The 25,715-nt window shown below is 38.1% G+C and overlaps 1 protein-coding gene across 1 annotated transcript; it reads right to left on the bottom strand.

The window, feature by feature from the left end:
• Positions 1-757: 757 nt before the first annotated feature.
• LOC149200711 (putative chromatin-remodeling complex ATPase chain) lies at positions 758-16,421 on the bottom strand. Its single transcript, XM_089399624.1, has 6 exons — positions 16,254-16,421; positions 15,766-15,944; positions 1,453-1,503; positions 1,251-1,418; positions 884-1,003; positions 758-778 (listed from the first exon to the last, which is right to left on the bottom strand). Exons 1-6 carry the CDS (start codon positions 16,324-16,326, stop codon positions 758-760), a joined length of 612 nt encoding a protein of 203 aa, XP_089255750.1. The 5' UTR covers positions 16,327-16,421.
• Positions 16,422-25,715: the final 9,294 nt, after the last annotated feature.

Genomic DNA, 25,715 nt, shown 5'->3' with positions numbered 1-25,715 from the left:
GCAAGTTACAAAATCTCAAATAGCCATCAACATCACAACATCAGCAAAGAAACTCTACAAGTAAAACAGAAAATTCGACACTCTGCATACTTTCAAAGGCATTAGCAAAAGTCACTCTTGAATTAAAATAAGAAAATCTAACACCCTGCATATTTTCAAATCTGTCTCTGTTCTGGCTTGCATGAAAATGATGGCCACTCAAACAAAGGCAACGTACTAGAGATTTATGGTTCTATGACTTTATTAGTGACTTCCATAAAAATGACTTTATTAGTGACTTCCATAAAAATGATGTCCATTCAACAACATTAATAAACCGGAGATTTTATGGTTTTAGGACTAATTCACAAGAAGATAATCGCAACACAAGATTCTTCAAATTTTAAAATTTTAAACGAGTATTAACAAAATCGAAACTTTTATACCAATAAAAATTCCGACAAATCATCCTGGTGATCAAGTGCAAATCTCATTGAGCACCGACCAACTTGATCCTATAACCAAACACCTATGTAAAAGAGTAATCTTCTCAATTTTGCCAGGAGGATACCAACATTTGATACCCCTATGAAAAGACCACATATGCTTTCCATTGTCCAAAAGGGCCTATTTCTGATCTGGCAACTCCCCTATGTCAGTAAGCGCCATCTTAGCGGGCTGAAAAAATGATTAACATGATGATATTACAATAATTAGCCTGGAAGGATTGTCAATAGCTATTGACTAGTAGACAATGACCGCCTCAAAACTTGTGGCATCACCTCCTCTTCTTCCCCTGCTTTAAAAAACAAAATATGTCTCAGCAAATTTACACTCAAACCTTGTAGCCAGAGGAAAAATATTAAAAAAAGCAACATAGAAATGTATGTTGAAATATACTTACAGAGTTCAAAAATTCATCCATGCCTGATTGTTTCCTCTTATTAGCTGACATACCACCGGTACTAGGCGTAGAGTCCATGACAAGAGATTTGGGTACAGGCCTTTTTGCAGGAGCCATACCCTGCAGTTCAACAGTCATTCATTATTAATTCCACATGCTAGATGCAGCACTATACCAAACTTAGCTTTAAAACAATTCCTCCATTAGACATGACATATAAAAAAATTACAAAAACAAAGGTAATGGCATTCAGATTCACTACAAAATAAAATACTTATAAAAAAACGCAATTGTTTTTTATGTAGAATAAATATTAAATCCTAATAAACCAGTCATTTTGAGACATTGCTTATAAAAACTAGAGTACCTGAGCAAGCTTCTTTTCTTTACAAGCCTGCCTTTCCCATTCATCCACCTCCTGATTTTCTCGCTCAACTAAACGAATTAGAGTATCACAACGCCTTGCGAGCTCATTTGAAGTAGGAGACCTGACAAACCAATCAAACCTAAAATGGGGTGACATGCCAAAAGCAGCCTTCAACTCTAAAATGGGGTGACATGCCAAAAGCAGACTTCAACTCATCGCAATTTCCATAGCCAAGTTTGTGGACGATGCACAACTTCAAGAAGAGTCAAATCAGAACACCTAAGATTAAAACCAATTTTCTACAACAAATGCCTTAAAATAAAATGTAAAGATAAGGCTAAACAAAAAGAACATTAGGAACTCATTCAAGCCAATCTATTTTTGCTTAGCAAAATTTGAGTCTAAATGGAAAGCAAATCTTCCTTTGAATTTTTTTAAAAAGAGGAAGTAAAAACATAATTAAATTGAGCAGGCCCCATCCCACTCCTTTTTGCAGACCAAATAGATATCACTGGTTTTACCAATAAACTAATAAAAAGTAAACCTAAAATACTGTCAGACCAGGAACTAACTCCTCAAAAACAATTCATTTATATTCATTCAAGTTGGTCTTTATTATATACATGAGGGAGTGACTGTTCACTTCATCTCCCGGTGACTATTCATATTTCTTATTATTTATTTACATTAGTTACACTTATTCACCCAACCCTGATGATTAGGTGTCAACATTCCCCCTTTAATATGAAGGGATGTTGGTGAGTGTTATAGACATTTTTGTGCCTTACAGCATGAAGCATGAAATGTCCATAATCTGAGAGATCCAAAGTCCCTAAACATGTTGTTCCTACCCCTAGAGGAACAAGGTCATCAAACCACAGCAATTCACATCAGTTCTCCACTGAAAAGCACTCAAAAACAAGTCAATTCTGGATCATGTCAACTGCTCCACTGAGCATTTGCGCTGAATGTCAACTGCTCCATGGTCTACCTGCGCTGAATGTCAACTTCAACAAAGGCTACCTGCGCTGAGCGAGTTTTGACATGTGGAGGTCTCATTCCTCAATGTGTCAGTGCCCAGGAAGCTTCCAAAATGACACTTGGATCAAGGAATTCGCCTAGTGATGAGTAAGAGGTTCTTAAACTCCAAGTGGAAGCAAGGATCTCCAAGTGGACTCAAGAACTGAAGAAGAACTGGAGTTAGAGAGGACACTAGTCAGCTTCATACCAGCCTCAAGCTGACTCATGCTCTCTCCAAAACTCTATATAATGATCTCTACCCTATGAGATCAGGAGGCTGGAATTTGGTATTTGCAAAGAAGTGCTGCTGGTGTGAGGTTTGAACTATTGGGTGATTTGCTTTGAAGGAGGTGAAGATAGAGATTCCTTTCTGCTGGGGAGGTGATGCTGGATTGGGCCTCTTATGGTTGTATCACTCCCTGAACTCTACTTCTTCCATTAATAAAGCATTTGAGGTTCTTCTATATGCATGTGTTTCAATGATGTATTGCTATACTTGTGTATTTGATTTATTCTAATCCTTGAATCAATTATGAATGTATGCTTCTTGTAGTTTCCCTCTCTTCTCATTTTGCAGGATCTTGGTGTAGCTGGGGCAGTGAAAGAGCAAGGAGCTGGGGGCAAGCAGCAAGGAGAGAAGATTGGATCAACCATTAGCGAAAGATAACGGTTAGTGGATCTCTTTCTCCCCTCTCTTACATCTCATAAAGAAGAAATCTTAGATAGCTTTGCTTTGATTGTTGCTGAGGTACTGTCACCCTTAGAGTGGGATAGGGTCATTCCGTATTGGATACTTTTCCCAACAACAAACTGGCGACTCCGCTGGGGATCGTATCTTGTTGGTAGTTTGTGTTTTTTGCTATTCATTTTATAAACACAGGGAGTACCGAATCGAACTGCATTTGGATCTTTCAAATGCAAAGTAGAGGGCAGCTACTCTAGCTCAGTTTCTGGGCATGTTTATGATTTGAAGAGCTGATCCACAAAGACTCTGAAAAGCTCTTAGTGATAGATCTTCATCCTCTTTGAATCATCCCTTAGTTTACCTCTGATTGATAGCTTTGATTTGGCCAAAAACAGTTGATTTTTGAGCAATCTGTAACCCAGAACCTGAGAGAAACGAAAGTTTCTTCTTCAGCGCAGGCACTGTGAAGGCAGTCTGCATTTCAACGCAGGTCCCGTGAAGGCTACCTGCGCTGAATGTCAAACTGACAGTGTTACACCTGCGCTGATCCAGTTTTGCCTTGTGCAACTGGGGTTCTCTGCTTTCTGTTGCCCTGTTTTGATCATTGTTTTTGCAGCCTGTTATCAGTCAGTAGTCTTACCTGAAACCACCTTTCTTTGCCTCCATTTCCGCCTCAGTTGTATAAAGAAACTGTATTTGTTCTTTGTGTATTTCTTACATCATTTGCAGTTTCCCATAACGAAAGTGAACTAGTCTTGCTGTGGCCTCTTCAAGGAAAATTTTAAGGATGGAAAATTTTCTTGAAGTTTAAAACATTGGCGAATCTCACTAATCCCTAATATGCAAATTATAAATGTTTATTGATATATTTGTAAAATTAATCAAATTTATAATTATTTTATATATAGTCTCTCTATAATGTTGGCGATTTTTAAGGTAAAATAATTTTATATTCTAAAATTTGGGCGAATCGTCTTTTATAAAATTGGAAATTGGCGAATCTTTTTTTTGGAAAAATCATGGAAAATTAGCCCACTGGGCGAACATTAGCCCCTAAAATTTTCCATGGGCCTCTTAGATCTAGACCTGTGATAAGTGTCGTTTTGATCCTAAGAGTTAGTTTGTTTGCTGTTCATAGCTGATTGAGCTTTTGCTTTTGTCATATGGTTTGAATTTATGTATTTCTAGTGTCGAAACAAGTAAATCTTAAGGTGTCTTTTGATTTTGGACAAAAGCTTGTTTACTTTCACTTGAAATTGAATTCAAAATTATACAACAGCTTTCTTTTTGTAATACATCAACATTAAGAAAGAGAAAAGAAATACCTGCATTGTGCATCTGCATTTTGACAGCTTGCATGTGATTTAGGAAAAAGTGCATCAGTGTGTGCTCTATGATCTGTGTGAAAAGATGTTGTCTTTATTTTCCCTCAGTAGTTAAGATTTTCATAAGTTGAAAGAATTGAAAAGCTTGCTTATCATTCTTAGACTGCATTTAGGAGTTGTACCATACATCACGTGGTGATCCATAAAGGCAAACTTCTAAACAAGATCAACCTAAAATGAATCAAATGAACATAACAACGCTTTGAAACATAACGCAAACACATAGAGGTCTAAGCTAGAGACGTGTTCCGGCGTCTTTAAGCCTAGTGACTGTCGATCTCGGGGAAGGTGGGTGATTCCTCCTGAGGGACGATAGCGCTAGTACGGATTGTGCTCCCACGTACCGTCGCGTATATATTGGGAGACCCCTATAGGCATATATCCTTTATCCTTAGGAAACCGTGTCGGCCGCCCTACTGATCGCAATGCAGTGAACACAGCATTCACGAAGATCGACCACCCGTACCGTAAAACGTATTCTGTGGTTTTGCGAAAAGTTTGGCACACCCTCTGCCTAGAACTCCAGAGCAGTTCCTTTTGGCTTTTTCAGACTCTATAATGGAAAAAGTCCATCCGAGCATTTGTCACTTCGGGCTCGTTAAAACATCGAAGGAGACTAGAGTCATCTTTAGCTTTTTCTCGACTCTTAAAAAGTGAAAAAGCAAGTTGTGTCTAAAAGCGTCGTTAAAATTCATTTTAAACGGAACATAATCACCTCCCATTCCTGCGTTGATCTTTAGGTTGAGAACATGGAACACACCAACCAAGGAATTCCCCATGATGGAAATCCTAGTCCTTTCTCCTCTTGGGGAGAAGTTGGTGCGCCCCACATGGCCACATTGTCGCTTCCAGGACTGACAATTGGCCTGCCAGTCTGGCTATTCTCAACCAGTGTAGTTCAGAACACCACGGTTCCTGAACAGTCGAGTCAACAGTTAGATCAGTCTAGAGCTGCCCTCCAGCCTTCCACTTCTTATAAATCTTCCTCCAATCCTTCCTCTTCGCAAGGTAGAGCCGGCAAAAGCCAAGCTCCCATGGAGAAGAAGGAGAAGAAGAAGAAAGAAAAGAAGAAGAAGGAGCCTAAGGCGACTGGGGGCAAGCAAAAGACATCTGACAAAAATCCACACACAGCACAGACCGGGCCTAAATCGCCATGTGTCATATGTAGAGGAGACCACTTCCATCGAGATTGTCCCTGTATTCCCCGGATACTAAGGGACTGGTCCCCTCGTTTGCACAGTTCGGGAGCATCAACCTCTGATAGCCATGTTGAATGCTTACCGTCAACCAGCGAGAGTGAAGGTTCAAGACAAAGAGGGGGACCCAGATTCTCCTGCAGGCTGTGTGAAGGCGATCACGCCATCCACCGTTGTCCCTTCTTAGACGAGGCGAAGAGAGTTTTGGAAGATCGTCCGGTTTCACCGCCACAACTTCCTCCTGGATACAAAAAACTCATGCCAAGTCCTTCGTTGGTTGAAAATACAGCTGGCCCGCTCAAGTGGTCAGCTGAAGCGTTAGTCACTGAAAATGAACCTACTGAATCCAGACCGGACGAAAGTCCAAAGTTCGAAACGACAGTTGACCCGGTTCTCCCTTCAGAAGTTTCATCTTCAAATGACACCGTCACTGAAGATTCATCTTCAAATGACACCCTCACTGAAGAGAATAAGGATGACACCATCCAGATTCTCTTCATCAACACCGACTCTGATGAGCATCAGGGCAATGCGCCCATTCCTTTATCGCAGGAAGGAACATCGTCAGGGTCATATCCGGCCGTGTATTCGGTCCCACCACCAAGCAACCTGGTTGTGTCCTTTGACTGGAACCAACTAGGCAGACCCCGGTTTCCAGCCAGTATACCATTCAGAATTATCGTCCAAATATACAGGATGGTAATGGCTGGCACTATCATTGATGAGGGGGCATCTGTGAGTATCCTTTCCTCTATTGCTTGGAAAGCACTGGGTTCCCCGGCGCTTTTGCCCGAGATGAGAAATCTCTCAGGTTTCGATAAAGGAACCAGTCGACCATTAGGGATCCTCCCCAATGTGCCCATTACATTGAAAGGGAAGGTCGTTCAAATGAACGTGATGGTCATTCAAGGACCCTTGGATTATAACCTACTCCTTGGACGAGACTATATATATTGCATGGGAGTCGTTGTCTCCTCACTCTTTAGAGTAATGTGTTTTCCTCACGAAAGAAGAATGGTCAAGCTCGTAGACCAACTTTCATTTCCGGGATCACGCATCACAAATAGTCATATACCAACCCTTAATGGTCTTTTCACTCAAGAAATGTCTCCACCCCCAGTCCTCCTTCCCGATGAGTGCGAGTGATTCGGAAAGATAGGACTGGAACCCAGGGGGCATGCATCCTGGTCTGCTTCGGGCAGAGAAAACCTCAGGTATAGGGTAGGTTTCCGCGGGAGAATATGACTAGTCCGTACCCCGTCCGTCTAGGAAGAGGGGTTGTTCTGGAATAAGATTCTTTTGTCAAAGTTACGTGTTTGATACAAATGGTCACTCACCGTTGTCTATTTCGATAGACAGCGCCGAAGAAATGTTTTATTCGTAGCCGCGAACGAAACAATCTTTGGGTAGCCTGAAAGAGGTAGGCCTCTCTCAGTAAAACAAATGTTTTGGCGGAGGTGAAGTAGGGGTAACCTTGAAATCGTACTTTATACCTGGGGGCATGCAAACCTTTTGGAGTGCAAGCAAAGAGCGGTTATTTATCTATTTTTTTTGGATTAGCCGTTTCCAAACTTGCATAAAGGAAGGATGTGGGGCAAAAATCTAAAAGTTGTCGTTTTTATAAGAGACATTTCTTATCTTATGACTGGTATTACGAGCAGTTTTAGCACACAGTTCATGCTCGTTAAAAAATAAACGCAAGATCCGAGCAGTTTTAGCACATAGTTCATGCTCGTTAAAAAATAAACATAAGTTTGTGAGCAAGCTTTCCCCTAGAGTTCAAGCTCATCCAGAAAAAACGAACCGGTAAATAACCTTTGTGATCATAAATTCATCAGCCATAAAAGCCCTGGTCGTGTTTGCACCGTCACCTCCACTTTTCATTTGGCCAATCATTCACCTTCACTTGATTGTTTACCTCTTTTGAGGAGCAGCTGCGAAGAGTGATTTCACCTAGCCATCCTTGTGACACTGCCGTGATTGGAAAATTCCAACCTGTACTTGGAATCTGCTGCTATCCCTGTTTATCACTCGTTCCTCAAAAGACGAGTCTTCTTTGAGCTCTTTTCAACTGACTCGTAAAATATGAAAAGATTGCCGAGTTTTGGCCTTCCAGCTCGTTAAAGGGACCGGAAGAGCTATCCCTCTAGATTTTAATCTTTTTGGACCTGAGGGATTATTGCACAAAAAGATCGAGCGCTTGTTTTATTCAGCTCGTTAAAACTATTGAAAACTCATCCCTTCTGTATTGTTTTATACTTTTTCGGACTTAAGGGATTAGATGACGAAAAAGGACTCCTGGAGTTAACTTTACGTACCTTTTCAGACTCTCTAAAAATGAAAAGGACCGTGTTGTCTTTGTCGCTAGACTCGTTAAACCCGTTAAATAGCGACAAACTTGTCTTTAGACGAGAACGAGTTTCCCTATCGCTAGGCTCGTTAAAACATAGCGATGGGCTTGCCCGAAGGGCAGGTTATAGAACAAGCATATGTTATCCTTCTCAAGCTTGACAAAAATAAAGAGGTACTGGTCAGAAATGACTGGGGAAAAATTGAAAGAACCTCAAAGCTTTAATGATAGAAAGTCGCTCTTGAACATGACACTTTTCCTCCGTACCACATTCGGGTTGGGTTGTTTCATTCACCGGTCACATCACCATGGTCTCGCCATACCATCCATATTTGGGGTAATGCTACCAATCCATCATATCAGTGTCGCCACATGTTCAAGAGAAGTCATTCAGAAAGAGTCAACCATGTCCCATCCATTGCCATACATTATCCTTCATCCTTTCATGACCGCCACCCTGAATCATATTTCACAGATCGTTTTCACCTCCATTAAAATCATTAGCTCCGTTCCGTGTCACTGATGTGGGATTCATTAAGGCCCTCCTTTGACGGATCGCTTCTTGTCGACATCAGCTCATTATCCAAGAAGTTGATCTAGGAACACCCCCTTCAGTACTTTGAAGCTTGCATGCCTCAATGGCAAGTTTCTCACTTCCGGCAACAGGTATACATCAATGACCTTCGACCAGAAGATTTTGCGTGGTGTTCGACGCCAAGTCCTTTATTCACACCACGTGAATTGTACCGCAGTACCTTGAGGGTCATTGTCATTATTGGTGATTCCTCTCACGCTTGTTAACGGTTTACATCATTGACCGGTAATCAAGCGATGTCTTTCCATGTTCGACTTCAGCGCAATTCTCACATGGATCGACTTGTACTTAGAGTGAAGATCGAACGAGTTTGAAGACCCCGGATCTAGTTTCATCCATCCGGGCTGCGATATATATTCAGGAAATAAAGACATTTGACATGTACATCATTGCAACAGATGATCATCCTACTCAAAGGATGATAATTTCACCAAAATTATCAGTCTACCATCAGACGATTGTCTGTTCTATGTACAAAAATGAATTTATAAAGCTGAGCATGGGAATGCCCGCCTCAGCTAGATCATGAAAGCAGTATGAAAAATAATGTATTGTATTGTATCTTATTACAGGTCTCTCCCCACAGCATTGGATGAACTTCGGATCCTCCTGATAAAGCATTTCACCCGATAAACGACCTCATACTTTAGGGGGCAACTGTTATAGACATTTTTGTGCCTTACAGCATGAAGCATGAAATGTCCATAATCTGAGGGATCCAAAGTCCCTAAACATGTTGTTCCTACCCCTAGAGGAACAAGGTCATCAAACCACACCAATTCACATCAGTTCTCCACTGAAAAACACTAAAAAACAAGTCAATTCTGGATCATGTCAACTGCTCCACTGAGCATCTGCGCTGAATGTCAACTGCTCCATGGTCTACCTGCGCTGAATGTCAACTTCAAAAAAGGCTACTTATGCTGAGCAAGTTTTGACATGTGGAGGTCTCATTCCTCAATGTGTCAGTGCCCAGGAAGCTTCCAAAATGACACTTGGATCAAGGAATTCGCCTAGTGATGAGTAAGAGGTTCTTAAACTCCAAGTGGAAGCAAGGATCTCCAAGTGGACTCAAGAACTGAAGAAGAACTGGAGTTAGAGAGGACACTAGTCAGCTTCATACCAGCCTCAAGCTGACTCATGCTCTCTCCAAAACTCTATATAAGGATCTCTACCCTATGAGATCAGGAGGCTGGAATTTGGTATTTGCAAAGAAGTGCTGCTGGTGTGAGGTTTGAACTATTGGGTGATTTGCTTTGAAGGAGGTGAAGATAGAGATTCCTTTCTGCTGGGGAGGTGATGCTGGATTGGGCCTCTTATGGTTGTATCACTCCCTAAACTCTACTTCTTCCATTAATAAAGCATTTGAGGTTCTTCTATATGCATGTGTTTCAATGATGTATTGCTATACTTGTGTATTTGATTTATTCTAATCCTTGAATCAATTATGAATGTATGCTTCTTGTAGTTTCCCTCTCTTGTCATTTTGCAGGATCTTGGTGTAGCTGGGCCAGTGAAAGAGCAAGGAACTGGGGGCAAGCAGCAAGGAGAGAAGATTGGATCAACCATTAGCGAAAGATAACGGTTAGTGGATCTCTTTCTCCCCTCTCTTACATCTCATAAAGAAGAAATCTTAGATAGCTTTGCTTTGATTGTTGCTGAGGTACTGTCACCCTTAGAGTGGGATAGGGTCATTCCGTATTGGATACTTTTCCCAACAACAGTGAGTCCAAGCATCGTTCTGAATCGTTCAAGCTTTTCTCTTTCAAGTGCCCTGGTGAAGATGTTTGCAATTTGCTCATTAGTGGAACAATGGCAGAGATGGATTGTTTGGCCTCAACATGATGTCGAATCAGATGATATTTAGTATTGATGTGCTTCGTTTGATCATGGAACTTTGGATTCTTGGCCAACTTTATTGCCGAGGTATTGTCAATCATGAGTGAAGTCAATTGTACTTGTTTTACTTGCAAATCTTCAAGAATTTTCCTCAGCCACACAATTTCTTTTGTTGCCTCAACTGCTACCACATATTCTGCTTCTGTTGTGGAATCTGCTGGAACTGATTGTTTGCGTGATCTCCACGAGACAGCTCCTGATCCAAGACTCATAACATAACCTGAAGTAGATACCACAGTTTCTTTGTCTCTATCAAAGTCTAAATCAGAGTATCCAATCAAGCTGAAGTCATCTACCTGTGTATACTTGATTCCAAAGTCTTGAGTTCCCTTCAAGTACCTTAGAACTCTTTTTGCAACAAACCAATGTCCCTCACAAGGCTTTTGCATAAACCTGGAGAGGATTCCAACAGCAAACGAAATGTCTAGTTTGGTAGTAGTTAGGTAGTTGAGACTTCCTACAAGTTGTCTAGACTTTGTTGCATCCTCAAATTCTTTTCCTTCAATGGATGTGAGCTTTAAGTTTTGTTCCATTGGAGTAGTAAGTGGATTGCATTCTGTCATGCCAAACCTGTTCAACAGATCTCCAATGTACTTCTTTTGGGAAAGGAATATGGACTTCGGATGTTGGGTTACTTCAATCCAAGATAGTAATGAACATAGCCCAAATCAGTGATTTCAAAACCTTTCTTCAATTCCTTCTTTATGGATGTAATGTAGCTTTCATTTTTCCCTGTCATCAAAAGATCATCTACATATACCACAAGATATACAACTATTTTTCCAACTTTCTTGACAAATAAAGTTGCATCATCAAGATCATAATGTTTGAAATTGAGTTTCAGAAGATGCTCAGTTAGTTTTTCATACCAGGCTCGCGATGCTTGTTTGAGGCCATACAAGGATTTCACAAGTTTGCATACTTTATGTTCATGTCCTTTCATAGTAAATCCTTTAAGCTGGGACATTAAAACATTCTCTTTTAGATCTCCATTCAAGAAAGCAATTTTTACATCCATTTGATGGACTTTCCAACCATTTTGAGCTGCTAGGTCAAAGAGTGTCCGGATGGTAGCCCATTTTGCTGTGGGGGAAAAAGTCTCCTCATAATCGACCCCTTCCTTCTGTGCAAAACCTTTTGCCACAAGCTTGGCTTTGTGCTTGTCAAGTGAACCATCATCTTTATACTTGTTCTTGTACACCCACTTGCAGCCAATTGGTCTGGTTCCTAATGGAGGATCAACCACCTTCCAAGTGCCATTCCTTATTAGGGCATCATACTCTTTTTGCATCGCTTCTTTCCATTCATCATGAGAAGTAGCTTCTTTGAAGGAAGTTGGTTCGAAATCTATAGACAAAGTCAATTCACAATCATAAGAAACATCCATATCAACAGGTGAATCAGAGTCATCTACATCACCTCCATTTTGCCGATTTGAATTTCTAGTTCCTATCTTTCCAACCTCATCAGGATGAACACTTTCAAGTGTCTTTATCAGCAACTTTGGGGGACCTTTTTCAGATGGTCCAGGCTGCTCCGTTGATTGAGTTGGGACTGAATCAAGATTGAGTCTCCCAATTCTATCAATCACATCACTTAAAGCATCATCCGTTGTTGAAGTTTCATGCGGGTGAGAGAGTGCTTTAGAAGAAAATTCCACATGTTGATCTAGTATATGAATCCCCCCTTCAAGATGTGGAATCTAATTATCAAATTCTTGAAATGATTTTACATTTGCAAATCTATCCAAGCGATCAAGTTGCCGCTCAACAACATTGTCAGTTTTGGATGATTCAAGAAAGATTACATCTCTAGATACAACAAACTTTTTATTGACTTCATCATAGAGACGGTATGCTTTGGAGGTGTTTGAATACCCCAGGAAGATACACTTACGACTTCTTGCACCAAGTTTGTTTCTATGTACCTTTGGTATCAAGGCATAACAGGTAGAACCAAAGACCCTGAGATGCTTTACCGAAGGAATGTGCCCATACCACATTTCATATGGAGTCTTGTTTCTAATAGCATTAGATGGACATCTATTCTTTATATATACAGCACATAGAACTACATCAGCCCAAAATATCAACTTTACATTTTTTAAAAACATCATGGAGCACACCATATTTAAGATTGTCCTATTCATTCTTTCGGCTACACCATTCTGTTGGGGATTATAAGGCACAGTTGTTTGATGTTTGATCTCATGTTGGCGAAGATAGTTTTCAAATTCATTTGAAGTGTATTCTTTTCCATTATCAGTGTGAATAGAGCCAATATGAGATTGTGCATCCATTTATGAAAGTTCTTGAATGTTTGAAAAGCATCAGATTTGTTCTTAAATAAATAAACCCAACACATTCTGTTGTAGTCATCAATAAATGTCATCATATATTTATTTCCATTTGTAGAAGGAATAGGCATTGGACCACATAAATCTGAATGAATGAGTTCAAGTTTTCTATGTGCTCTTGAATGTGAATCATGAAAACAATGTTTGTTATGCTTTCCTAGAATGCAAGTATCACATTGCTTAAGTTTTCTAGGAATTGTAGGCAAACCAGCAACACCATTTTTCTTCAACAAGTAGAGGCTATCATAGTTCAAATGTCGAAATCTAGCATGCCATAATAAATTTGATGGAAGTGTACCTTCTTCATAATGAAAATTGTATGAGAAATGTTGTGCACGAGCAAAGGTACCTTGCAGCTTGAGAAACCTTTCTTCTTCTATTCCCCTCATGACAAGTGAGTGGTCAGATGCTTTTCTCACCTCAATCTTGCCATCGAACATATGAATGGAGTGACCTTGCTGGCGGATCTGGACCAAGGGCAACAAGTTTCTTTTCAGCTATGGGAGATATAGAACATGATGCAAAAGGAAGTCTAGAAGACTAGGCAATTTGAGGCTGATTGTGCCAAGCCCTGATGGCTTGATTTTTTATTGGTATGCAAAGTATACTTCTCCATCAACATTGTCAGTAAATTCTTCAAAAAAATCTTTTCTATGAGTCATGTGGCAAGTTGCTCCTGAATCAAGCAACCAATCATTTTTCCAAGAAACAAGTGAAGCATTAAAAAAGTCTTTATTTACTCCGATATTACATTGTGCCACAACATTATGAGCAGATTCAGGTGTTTTACCTTTGTCTGTGTCATTAGTTTTACCCTTGGGTTTGTTTCTTTGCTGCTCAATTTTGTCCCAAGGTAACTTGCATGTAGAGGCATCATGTGATCCATTTCTTGTGCAGCGTATGCAGTGCAAATCTGACTTTTCTCCTTGAGAGTGTCTACCCCCCCGGCCTCTGAAATATCTTCCTCTTCCTCTTCGACCACCTCTTCCTGTGGAAGAATCTTCGGCAAGATTCTTTTCTTTATGAGCAAGACACACAGCCTCTTCAGAAGATTCAGGGGTTGTCTTCTTTCCAAAAGCTTTCTCTCTTTCAGAAAATTTTTTCACAAGAGAGTCAAAGGTATTATCTTTGAGATTTCCATTTTCTTGCAATGACTCAAGATAATTGGAGTAAGTAGGATAAAGTGCCTTGAGAAAAGTGATAAGAGGAATATCCAATTCAACCTTAGTTGCTTTGATATCATGCATTATAGATTTTACTTCGGATGCAAGAGCAAGAGGATCATTATTTTGTAATTCAAGAGGGAAGAGTTTAATAATGAGTTGAACAACTTCAAGTGCAGAATGTGAGTCATAGAGTTCTTTCAGCTTTTGTAAGGCTTCGAAAGCAGTTGAAAATGGCGAAATATGGCGACTCACCTCTTCACTTACAGATGTTGTAATTAATGCATAGGCTTTGCTGTTCTTATTTTCCCAAATGGCGGACTCTTTGTCTGAGGTAGGTTGTTCTGGCTCTTTGTCTCCGTCTCCAATACACACTCCTTTCCACAACTCATTGAAAATGAGGGTGTGTTTTATCATTCGGGACCACTCAGGATAGTTCTCCTTGCCAGTGAGAACTATTCCCACAATAGATATGATTGAATGCATTGTAAAATCTGTGTACTATAAAAAAAATACTTCTGCTGGCAAAAATGTGCTTCAAAATAATACAGCTTTATTCTTCCTTCTTGATTAGGTAAGAAATTGATTTAATATACAAAGAGCAGAACTATATTCTATCCATATAGAATATCACCATTTTTTTTTGCATTAGAATATGGTTGCAATTCAAGAGAAATAAAAGATAAACAATATCAACTGCTCAAAAGCGAATTGGAATTCTGATGCAAATCAGAATTTGCCAAAAACTTGGATGGAAATATAATAGGCAATATCATCCCGCGAGTATCAAGATACCATAACTTGCATGAAAGCTCAAATCCTATGCTTTACACCTTGACTGCATACTTTTTCATTGGAAAATACATCTCTTTCTTTTTCTGTCTCTCAGTCTTCAATTCTTCTGGGGATGCAAATCAAGAGGTAGGTACTTCTTTTTCAGACCAGCTAGCCAAAGAGCAGAACTATATTCTATCCATATAGAATATCAATGCAGCGGAGAGAGTAGCGTAAAGAACCTAGAACCTGGAGAACTAAGGTTTGAATGATAGACATAGCATGAATATACGGTTTCAGTCATGCGTGCCAAAGCTCCAGGAGATAAAACCCTATAGGTGTATATAACTTCTCCTTTTTCCACACGACAGTAAAAAGAACTCAAGTAAGTATCTTATAGAACCTCCGAGCAAGAGACAATTGAAACATCAATTTGGTAAGTAGAAGAAGGTCTATACAAGTCTGGGAGATGAAAGGTTTCACCCGTTTGATAAGCTTTCACCCAAAGTAATCAGAGCAGGGCCTCCTTCTCTCGAGCGCGCAAAGAATGAATGTCAATTAGGGCCTATTCACTGAATACGGTTACCCAAACCTAACCATATTTTGGTGAGCATTTTGTAGGAGCAGCATAAAAAACAAAGTTATCCAACGGAGCAGAGAATAATGGTAAATAGTAGATGGAGCAGTGACAAGAGCAGCATAGCGGGCTAGTGGAAGCGTCAGAGCTGCCAAGCTAGGATTTAATGTTAGAATAAGGAGTTACAAAGTAGAGGGAAGCCAAAAATGGCGCTGGCTCTGATACCATATCAGACTAGGCAGTAACTCCTCAAAAACAATTTGTTCATATTCATTCAGGTTGGTCTTTATTATATACATGAGGGAGAGACTGTTCACTTCATCTCTCGGTGACTATTCATATTTCTTATTATTTATTTACATCAGTTACACTTATTCACCCAATTCTGATGATTGGGTGTCAACAAATACTATAAACATAAGTTTATAGGAGATCGTTACCATAAAACAATCACGAAAAACTAATAAAAAGTAAACCTAAAATACTATAAACTTATGTTTATAGGAGATGGTTACCATAAAACGATCAAACTCTTCATTATATAACTTTCCTTTATCCTGACCATATTGGATCTTAAGTTCCAGCCAAGGATTTTTATAGCGATCCAACTTCTTCCCAATTGCTTTCATTATCTCATCCTTGCGAGATATGCGAGCCTCTCCCCTTTCTATGTTTTTGACTATACTATCGTAATCTGCAGAGAAAAAGTTGTACTGAATTTCAGCAAACTTCTTGAAAATAGGTAAGGCATGTTTTTCTGTATAAATAGGTTTTCAAGATTAGCTCGACGGTTTCTAGCATTCCACCTAAATTACAAGAAAATAATGAATCCATAGCATTCAACTACTCAAAGAAATTCACATCTCAACTCTAGAACCCAAACTAACAAGCCATGAAATTGCAGAACAAAAAACCATAAAAGAGAGATCTAATCTCTTGCAGTGATAAAAAGCCACTTGAAAGATACTAAAGAACCGAGTATTAATTCAAATCAAAACATTACCATTTAACTCCTTGTATCGTTCTTTCAAAACATTCGCATATCTCTCAACTTCCTCCTCAGTTTTGCCTTCCATTTCAGCAGCAATGCTTTTAATATCATTCCGCCCATATTTTTCACAGGCACGCACAAAAGTATTGAAATCTCTACGAGTCCAATTGGAAAAACCCTATAAAAATATACAAATGTCAGTTTCACATGCTTTGAATAGCAGCTCTTCTTTCTCATATGAAGGCAATAAAATGCTTCCATATACATAGTCATCTCCTCCAAAAGCTGCTCTTTCTCTTCTTGTTCATCAACTGTAAGTGGTTCTCCAACATCTGTGATTGCAGGAGTAATATAAAAGCCTTAATAAGGTTTACAACATGGAACAAAAGTGTCAGTCCAGAGAATGAAACTTACAAAATGACTACAAAGCATACCTCCCGTGTCATCTCCTTCCCCAACAGTATCTTTTGCTTAATTTCTTTGGTTTGTTTGCTATAAATACCAAGGCAAGGAATAACAACAGGACGCAGTTTTCAGTAGCATTAACAATAAGAATAACCATTGTAAGGCATAAATGAATATAATACCATAATGATGAAACAATACAAACAACCTCTATTTACAGTTTAATAAAAATGCATGCCAATAGAGGAAACAATATTGCAAAAATAAACATCTAATCCAAACAATAAACGATTAAAACCATAGCAAAATGTTACACATGATAGCTATCAACCAGCTCCCCAAATTAAACATGCCCATGTATTTCAAAATAGAACCAACCATTAGATAGCGAACTTCCTTCTCATATAGCTCCGTTAAACGTTGAACATTGAAAAATTGAAAATCATGCCTGGAAAACAAATTTAAAGGTTAAAACAAAAATGTCAACGATGATGTTATCATATACAATAACTAGCAATTGTCCCAAAAGGTACAAAGAGAGGCCGGTAGGATTATTAAATTGGAATTCTTGAATTTTTTTAAAAGAGTTAATTGGTTGGTGGAAAACCTTGCTTTCTTGCACTGGATCATTGTGCAATTACTTTTCTTTAGATGTTTTGTTTATATCTATATTACAAAAGGAACACATTGAATGTCTTATTTCATTTTAGAGTAAGTTAATTACCCAAAATCAAATCGAAGCTTCTTGTCTTATATTATCCTTCCATGGCGAACTCTTCTCTTCCCCTGTTGCAAAATTAATAGACAGGACAAAACCATTGAGCAAAAACTGCCAAATAAAATAAAAGCTCTATCTCTACGGTTAAAGCCCTTGCGATTTTTCCATGGCTTCACCATAATAAAAAAAATAATGGATTGAAACTGTTGGAAAAATTAGGTTCCACGCTGCTTTTCCTTGTACAAATTTATTAGTAAAACCCATAAATATTGAAAACCAAAAGCACACTGCTTCTATCCATAAAAAAATTCGAGAATTTTATTCCAATGGATCAAGAATTTCATCCGCGAAGACATGTTTGAAACCGTGCATGGCCATGCAACAAAGAAACCGTGCCCTGTGCAGGACGCCAAAATGCAAACGGTTTGTAAAATCCAAAATGCAAAACGGTTTGTCAACCTGCATTCATCTCGGCCTTCTCTTTTTTGTTTTGAGCAATTGGAATTTCGAGGATAATGAAAAGCAGGATTTATGATCATCATAATATACCCAAAGCTGAGTAGCAATCTATCGATAGACTCGCAGAGTTTAGAGATTTTTTCCATGGATCCAAAAGCCCTTCATAGGATTATTGGTTCCCAATTTTTTCTTCTATTGTCCATTTTATTGAATCTCACATTGGCTACCTTAGGGTCTCGTTCCTTGCCGCTGGCTTCCAGCAAGCAAACCGATGCGGTAGCGTTGATAAGGTTGAAGAAATTAGTAGAAAAGGACCCGGGCGGGATCCTGGATGGATCAGATTTAATGCACGAGACTTGCAGCTTCTGGCATGGTATGACTTGTGTAGATGGGTGAGTAACAGAGTTGGATTTGAGCAGAGCGGGCTTAGTTGGGGTTCTCCCCACGTCTGCCATAGCCAACCTTGACAAGCTCCGAGTATTGAATCTCCCAGGCAATGCATTCTCTGGTAATGCTTCGTCTCTGACCCAGTTACCCTTTACCTTACAGCAAATAGATATCTCCTCCAGTGGCTTCACAGGCCCCATTCCTGAACAATTCTTGGAATCCCATCAATTCACCTTTGTGAATTTGTCTCGCAATAACTTATCCGGCACTCTGCCTGCAAATTTCTTGAGCTCTCAGGCGCAACTCCAGATCCTAGATCTCTCATTCAACAATTTTTCCGGGCCAATATCTTTTTTCGATCTGAATCTCTCTGCCTGCCATAATCTGGTATCTATAGACTTGTCCTCGAACCATCTAGTAGGAGAGATCCCGCCCTCGTTCTCCAAATGCATTGCATTGCAGAGTCTGAATTTCTCGTCGAATGAATTCAAGGGTACCATCCCTAGATCTCTGGATGAACTTACAAATCTTCGGAGGCTGGACATTTCCCAGAATCACTTCGGGGGTTCAATTCCTCCGAGCTTGGGAATTGCTGTCAATCGCTAGAACAACTTCTGCTTTCCTCCAACAATCTATCCAGCCCCTTCCCCTCATCGTTCTCCACATGTTCTTCCTTGCAGATTCTGAATCTACAGAACAATAATATTTCCGGGCTTTTTGCAGATTCGATTCTAGGAAATGTCCATGCCCTTGACAAGTTGCTTCTCAGTAATAACTACATTATAGGACCCTTCCCGCCATCAATCTCAAGCTGCAAGAATTTGAGAGTTGCAGACTTGAGTTCCAACTGATTGTCCGAAACATTGCCGCTTATAATTTGCCCGGTTGCATCTGCTCCAGAAGCGCGTAGGCTCCCAGATAACCTCATAATAGGGAAAATCCCTGTTACATTAGCTCAATGCACCAGGCTGAAAACAATAGACCTGAGTCTCAATTTTTTGAGAGGCCAGATTCCCCCCGAGCTCGGTCGGCTGAAGAATCTGGAACATTTGATGCTGTGGTTCAATGGGTTGGAGGGCGGGATCCCTCATGAGCTCGGTGGGTGCAGCCAGCTCAAGAATCTGATCCTGAACAACAATTTTCTAACAGGGGAGATACCAGAAAAACTTGCATATTACAGTAATTTAAAATGGATTTCTCTGACGAGCAACAAGATCACTGGAAGCATTCCCAGGGAGTTTGGCAATCTGAGTTTCAAACGGTTTGTAAAATCCAAAATACATGGCCATGCAACAAAGAAAATAAACTTGAACAAGAAACAAGGCAAGCCAGTTTGTAAAATCCAAAATACATGGCCATGCAACAAAGAAAATAAACTTGAACAAGAAATAAGGCAAGCCAATGCGATCCAGAGTATTGAAGAAAATGATGAGTCAGTGCTTGCCAAAAGCCAGGGAAGAACAACAACAACAACAACTGGCAGGGAAAAAGCAGAAAAATATCTTCAAGAGTGACATAAAAGAATGGGAAAAAGCAGTCAGGCAATTCAACCGATATTTGGAAAAAGCAGTCACACTTCAAATCAACGGTTGAAAGTGTCTCACCTGATCGAACGGAGGAGAGTAAAAGTGTTGACAATTGTTGATGCATAGGAAAGGCCTATCGGCCTAAATATAAGGAAAATCAGCATCCGTACAATTGAGGCATGTGAGGAATGCGAGGCTCTCTTGGTTTTGCTGGCCCTCCCTATCGCATTGCTTGTTTGAAATAATCTGACTCAGAGTAGCTGCAAACCAATCAGAAAAGCATTAATAACTTCATAAAAATCCAGTTATTAGCAACCACTTTCGAAAAGTCAAACTTTTCGTCCTTTTTATTCCATATAAAAATCAGTATGCTCAAATTAGTACCAGCGTTTGAGTGGCATGCTTCTCAAAAGCACAGCATAATTAAAAAAAAAAAAAATATCTCACACCTTTTCATCGTCAAAATCATAAAGCTCAGCATCTGCAACAAAAATAATCAGTTAAATTATTAAACTGATATACAAATAGAATTTCTTCATAAAACAAATGGCTCACTTTAATGCATTTACCGAACCATCATAGAAAACCTTTCCTACAAGGTTTCTCATAATTCAAGTATTTTTTTCTTTGCAAAATGCATTCCGAAGAAACCCAAGGCACTTCCCCTCGTTCCAAGGACAGTACGAAAAGTAAAGTGGGCCACATAGACTCTTGTATGCTGAGCCAGCAAGGACATCAACTGAGGCCTAAATAAGCTGAGGCAACCAGCCCGAGACTTCACCCCAAGACCTCCTGCTTGCTATTCACAGCTCTAAACCACTTAAGCTAAAAGAGAAGTCTCATACTGTCGTCCATCTTGAACTTGATTGCATCTTCTGTGAACTTCTTCATCTTTGCATCCACCTCTGCTGTAGCCTACTCGCCTTTCACAATAATTCGGTCAATAACTTCATCAGTTATCGTGCTATCTTTGGAGCTAAATACCATTTTTGCACCAAACCTCACCATCTGCAACAACTCATCCTTGTTTACAGCTGTAACAAGTAGAACAACAATCTTTGTTAGTCTGCACTGTCAGAACATAGAACTAAGACATTAAAATATCTTATCAATAGGTAACATAATAAAATCGTGACACTATTTAGCACTACATCAGCAAGTATAGTCAAATGTACTCGCATTGATCTATTTTCAAAAATAAAATGTCATCCATATTTTTAAGTAGTTCCCTGCATCAAGCAGGGTGCATAAATGGAAGAAAGAAGAAATTATGATTATAACTAACCAAGAGGACATCCCATTCAAAATTAATGATAGGGTTTATTGAAATTAGCCACAATTTCATTATCATCTCATCCATTATTTTACATTCATTTAATGCAATTGATTTATATAAATTTTGCTGGTTAAAGAAGAATTTTTATTCAAAATTTAAATTCATTGAAGAAATTCTAGACTTGAGGACATGGACTAGTTTCATGAAAAAATGGTTGATATAGATGAAAAAAATGAGGCTCTAAGGATAAAGATATAATCAAGTTGTTAAGGAGTCAACTATTGAATATAGAAAAATATTGATGTTCAATAAATAAACTTTATTTGATGAAGACCTTAAGAAGAATGGAAAATCCTTGGGTACTGCTCCTAAGATTTTCACAAGTTGTGTGCAATGTTTACTCGCTCTAAAGAGACTCAAAGTGAGTAAGAAACACTCCAAAATTGTATGAAGTAGTATCAATAGCTTAGGGAACTTTTTGGGGCATTTCCCATGGTAAGATGACTCCTCAATTCCAGTCAGATTCCAATAACACTAAACCAATTACACAAATTAAAAGATTCAATAACAAAGTATTCTACCCTCACCACTTGTGAACATTTATGCAATTGTCATTGTGAACATCTCCACCTCCCAATCATCAATAGGAGACACTATCCCTTAGCCTATCCACATACAATTTAGGATTAAGTGAATAAGCAACCATGTGCAATGGCAAGTTAAAATTGCCCTACCTCTAAATGACAAGTAGAATCCATTGTGTATAACTCTTATCAATTGCGTAAAATGTTGCTTACCCATTTTATTCATCAACATGCATTTGCAATTTCACCATGTGCAATGGCAAGTTCAATTGTCCTACCACTAAATGAAAAGTACAATCCATTGTGTAGAACTCTTGTTCAATTTCATAAAACCTTGTTTACCTTTTTTGTTCATCAGCGTGCAATGGCAATTTCAGTGATGAAATCTTGCAATTGCATAATTATGTTAACAGCTCCATGCAATTACATGCTTATACATTTTTGCAATTGAACTTATGGTAACCTTCTTTACAGGAAGGCCTTACCTCTCAATAATGGGTGGAATCCATCATCTAAAACTCTTGTTTAATCACACAAAACTTTGTTTATCCCTCTTGTTCATCAACATCCAATTTCAATGGACATAATGAAACATTGCAATTGCAACATCATGTTAACATCTCCATTCAATTACATATTTATAATTACATATTTATACACTTTTGGGACATATGGTAGCCTTATTTTTAAGAGAAAGCTCGTTTTTCCTAGAGCTAGTTTACTTCTATATACACTAAGATCAAATTATAAAGTTACCTTACTGTGTGTAAGAATTCTTTAAATTTCTAAAATCTACATGTGCAACATATGAAATTCATCCTCTTTCTGCAAAGCTGATATTTTACATAACTCCCTCTTTAAAGACACTTAAAATGTTCCAACAACCGCCACTTCCCATTTTTAACATTTGACTCAAATCTAATTATTCTTTAAAGTTGAAAGAGAATCAAAAGGGGGCATTCTTATGACAAGGAACATCCCTCAAGACATTCCCATTAGACAAGGGGTGGTTCAAGGATATCACCGAACCAATCCATTGTGATTCAAAGGTGATAGGGTATAACACTAACCCATTCAAAATCCCTGAGGCATTAGGGATCCAACAAATAAATCTTAAGCCACCAATTCCTAACGACAAATCCCCATGTAACACATATATATTATGATCCTTATTCTAGTTAAATATATGAAGTATTGCACCACACATAAGGAAATCTAACATTAAAAGAGGAAAAGTTAATGTTCAAGATATTCGACTAGTTGACAAGCCTATATACTTGAAGACACATTTTGTGCATTGCATTTCAATATAAGCAATGTTCAAAATGCAATAGAAAATTTTGACATTTATGACCAACCAACAGTTAAATTTAAATCGGAGTTATCAAAACAAGAACCACACCCAAACCAAAAATGCAAAACCAAGAACCAATTAACTGCAACAAAAAAAACAACCAACCATAAACTATATAAGTTATTTGAACTTTCACAATTCATGTAAATCAAAGTAAATCTAAACCAATAGAAACCAAATCTACTAAGTTCGATTGTGTACAAAACATGTAATGGTGAATGTAGCAAACTAGAATCAGGTGCAAAACTTATCTAAAACAAAATAAATGAACATTAAGGCTCTAAACAATCTCAACAAATCATCAAAATAATCCACAAGAGACCCACAATGGCAAAGACAAAGGCACTGTAGATAATAATGTGTTACTAAATCCACTAGATCTTGATGTTGGATGCGTAAATCCACATCTCAAATACAGATATGAATATAGATCCACATAGGCTCTAACCTGTAAACATATCCTTCAAACCCAAAAAAATCCCATGCTATTAAAACAAATCCTGTAACACCTAGCTCTCACATGCCAAATCCCAAACAAATAACATTTTGGTTTATTTTTACTTTTTAAAGGATATTTGCTCCATGTTTGAAAACCTAAAAAGCAAGTATTATATTCAAATTACATATTAGTAATAGTTAGGTTTCATAGTTGTATAAGTTATTAATTACCTATAGGTTGTATAGCACACAATAATGTTAAAATGTCTAACATAAGAAATTTTCAATTTTCAATTTTCGATAATGCTAACATGAATGCTTTGAGACAATACATAGATAATAATATATAGTGTACAAGGGATGGTTGTGTCATTAATAATTTAATTAGATCAAATTGCATCCAACTCTAGGTGAAAAGTCCTCTTAGAACAATATGATACATGCACTATAGCAAGTTCAAACAATGTATAATGTTCATTTACCAAAATAACTAGATGGGAATTTCTAGATTTTAAAGGCAAATCTCAAGGAAGATGACGAGTTCATCATGATGAGGAATTGAAATATTCAAATGATGAGCATGTAGACCCATTTTTGGACATATAGTTGGACCTATTCTACATCATCATATCACTAGAATGATCATTGATGAGACACTCAATTTTATACTTACAATTATCATTTTTGTATAAACAACGATGCATCATGATTTCAATCTTCAAATTTATGAATTATATAATAATTTCAGTTCAAATATTGTGCTTCATGATGGCTTTGATTTTTAACTATGAATATGTTTTTAAAAAAATTATAAATAGATATATATATATATCTATATATATATATATATATATATATATCTATCTATATATATATATATATATATATATATATATAAATATAAATATATATATATATTGTATTTTTTGTACATGTCATTTCCCCACTATATCCAAATCTAGACTTTTTGAAAACCTGGTGAATCCATATCTATTTCCATTACCTCTAGAACTAGAATCTCCAAGGGCTAATCCAACCAAGTGCTACATGGCTCTTATATCCCAATCATCCCAAAGCAATCATACATAAGAGTTTATAATGCTAGAATCCTATAATCCCCAAAATGTATAAAACCAAATTTCCATTATTTTGCTTCATAGAGTGTTGAAATCTATGTTACCATATCCACATGGGTCAAGTGAATGAAACACAAATCCACAAATGTGAACCAAATTTAGATACAAATCCATCTGATCTATGTAGGATCCGCCAAGGATATGATTCTAAAAGTCTGAGAAATGCATCCCACATGCTAGAAATCACCCAACTTGACTACATATCACTTGGGGTTTTTGAAGAAAATCCAACAACAGCAAACCCATCATGTGCAAATCACCCAATTCATTGCTTGATTTGAGTTTTTTTGTATTTTTGGCAACTTCATTTGGGCCAAATTTAATGTTGGCGTTTTTGCAACTTCTAAATCCAAACCCTATTCACCCATTATAATAACACAATGACATGACGAATGTGTACAAGGGTGAGGGAAATGACAGTATAAAGTACATGGGAAAGGACATGAAGAACATTGCCTATGTTGTTGAAATATGTAACTAGGTTCGGTCTTCATAATGAGATGTAATCATGATTTTACGTATTTATTGTAAAGAGAAAAATAAATGTATTTTTTCATTCTTAGGACATGGGTTTGATGCTCTAGGAATTTTTTTTTTTAGGTCAAGCACCCATTGATTGCTTCTACAGCTTGTCACTGAGTCTACAAGTCAATTTAGTCATTGTCATGTATGGAGGACCCTTTTGTGTATGTTACATATTGTAAAGAAAATTTTATTTCTGTCAAAATAGAGTCAAAGATCCTCCAAGATCTTATCATATCGCTCCAAGACAAGTCAACCTTTCCAAGTGTCAATTTAGCCTAGATACAGTTACAAGTCGACCTTCAAGCTAAAACAAGAAGCCTATATATAAGAGGCTAGTCGATCACTTTCAAGAGCATCCAACAAACATTCACAAGTTCCATAAAGAGAAGACATAAATCCAATGAAGGAGAAGAAGATTCAAAGAAGAAAGCATATGATTTTTGACTGTCTTTGGGTTGAAGTTTTTCACATGTGCGAACAACAAATTAGGGCATCCATACAACTGCAATAAGGCCAAATTACAATCCCTATATAATGTCAAGTTTTGGGTATAGAAGAAGGAACTGCTGCCTAAGCGAAGGAGAAAATAGATCATCTTTAACATATTTATGTCACACGTGTGAATTAGGGTTGCTACAAAAGGGTCAAGAATCACAGTCAAAAGGT

This window comes from Pinus tabuliformis, chromosome 2_1, assembly GCF_031772625.1.
Source record: "Pinus tabuliformis cultivar Carrire ecotype Pingquan chromosome 2_1, CPIR1, whole genome shotgun sequence".
NCBI classification, from domain to species: domain Eukaryota; kingdom Viridiplantae; phylum Streptophyta; class Pinopsida; order Pinales; family Pinaceae; genus Pinus; species Pinus tabuliformis.
This window is presented reverse-complemented; position numbering and strand designations above follow the sequence as displayed.